We start from the raw sequence: 1,878 nt of genomic DNA on the forward strand, positions 1-1,878 counted from the left end.
CAACAGATGTTTTTGATTGTAAATGTTGCTTTTCTTGAATCCCTTTATAAGGAATATTAAAACTGCACTAAACCTGGCGCACATAAACAACACTCAGAGACATTTTAAACTGAATTCTACAGTTTTACCTCTGGTCTGTGATGCTCTTTGTGCTCTTGGTGAGTGGCTAAGAGTTTATAAACTCTTTTGATTTAGTACATTATTAAACCATAATGGCTAACTATTCCTCTTGACGTTAAGTCAAAGTCTATTCAATTTAATAATATTTTACTCAGATGAATTGTTAGTGGAAAATTTGATGCTGGGGTTTGCAGCAGCTTCAGGTTCAGGTGACGCTACAAGCTGTTTTTCCACATTAGACTCTGGTCCATTCACGCCATTCATCAGTCAAGTGTTGAAGAACACGTGTGATCCCTTCTCATGTTGGGTTTTATCATGCACCAAAAATATGCCGTTTGTTTCCCCACAGGGGGTCCAGTCCAACGGCACCTCGAGAGCTCCGCCTGCTTTCCTCGCGTAAGTCATATGAGCGCCCCGGCGTTCGTCTCGCTCAGTCATGCGTTTGTCGCTCATCTCCTGCATCCTCCACAGAGGAGGGAACCCATTCGCCACAGTGAGGCTACGTCCAACCGTCACCAACGACCGCTCCGCTCCAGCCATCTGACCCATCCACGGATAATCGATTCCCGCTCCCATCAGCTGATCGGATCCTCCTCTATTGCCGCGCAGCAGCTCCTCCTGAGGGAAAATGACGCCACTGGAACCCAGGACGGTCCTGCCGCTGCATTCCAACACAGACGTGGTTTTTATTTACTTCTATTTATGACATGTATGTTTTCTATGTTTATTGTAGTCTGTGGTGGTGAGACCTACAAGACCACATTCCTGCCTGCAATCTCAACAAATAAATAGTTCAAGAAATGATATTTTTATTGCTGTTGCTTGATCATTATCATGCAGACTGTTGGAATTGTTGCCATAGGCCAGGACTGTGTGGGACGTTCTTATCTCACCTTCAGCACATAAGAGCGCTTGTCCTGGTGTAGAAACACTTGAATGTGACTGTATTCTCCTGAACACTTTTGCCTTAATGACATGTACATATCACCTATAGAATATAGATTGTTGCATTATTTGTTCCCAAAGTTCAGTGAAATCAGTTTGTCTTCATCAAAATAAAAGTTGTCTTGAAATTTTTTATTTCATCAATTTGATTGCACTTTTTATGCAAAGTGACACCAAAAGTCAAACACAGGTAGCATTTGAATTACAATAACTCATATAAAAGTAGGAACCTCCATCAGGAGAGCGTGCAGAGTGTTTACTAAAGCAACATTTCTTTCAACTTTCCCATCAACTTCTGCATTTGATGAGATGGAAGACGAAACCAAACGCAGACGTGAGAACAAACGTTCTCTATTGATTGTCAGAATGGGGTCGTCACACAGTGGAGATCAGATTTCTCTTGGATTGAATCGCTCTGAATACCATCTTGAAGAGAAAAATTATTAAAGATGGAGGCGACTGTTCAAAAAGCAAATTGAACATTTTTTTTTTTTAGATTGTATGTTCCTGAGGTCTGCATTGGCCCTAAAAAAGGAAAAATAAAAAGCACATTCCAGCAGAAAACTCAGACGAACAGTCAGTGCAAATGTGGCCCCAAGAAAAACCAAAGGATTCTTCCTTAAACAAGTTTGCCGTTCAGTAAAAACATTACGAAAAATGTCATTCAGAAAGATACATGTTCTAAAAATGAAAAAAAAATGTATAATAGTAATTACATTGTTCACTAAAAGCAAAGTGATGCTAGCAATTTAAAAAAATAATTGCCTTAATTTTTTATTATGGCTCCAAAAAAATGGGGAAAAAAATCCAAAA

At 39.8% G+C, this 1,878-nt stretch overlaps 1 protein-coding gene across 1 annotated transcript in view; it reads left to right on the top strand.

The window, feature by feature from the left end:
* The window catches only part of baiap2l1b (BAR/IMD domain containing adaptor protein 2 like 1b), a gene marked incomplete in the record, with an annotated part of 24,737 nt that extends 23,539 nt beyond the window's left edge, over positions 1-1,198 (top strand). Inside the window, 2 exon segments of the mRNA XM_024272754.2 lie at positions 470-516; positions 592-1,198. Coding sequence (XP_024128522.1) covers positions 470-516; positions 592-664 — 120 coding nt within the window.
* Between the last annotated feature and the right edge of the window lie 680 nt (positions 1,199-1,878).

Source organism: Oryzias melastigma, linkage group LG8 (assembly GCF_002922805.2).
Source record: "Oryzias melastigma strain HK-1 linkage group LG8, ASM292280v2, whole genome shotgun sequence".
Classification (NCBI taxonomy): domain Eukaryota; kingdom Metazoa; phylum Chordata; class Actinopteri; order Beloniformes; family Adrianichthyidae; genus Oryzias; species Oryzias melastigma.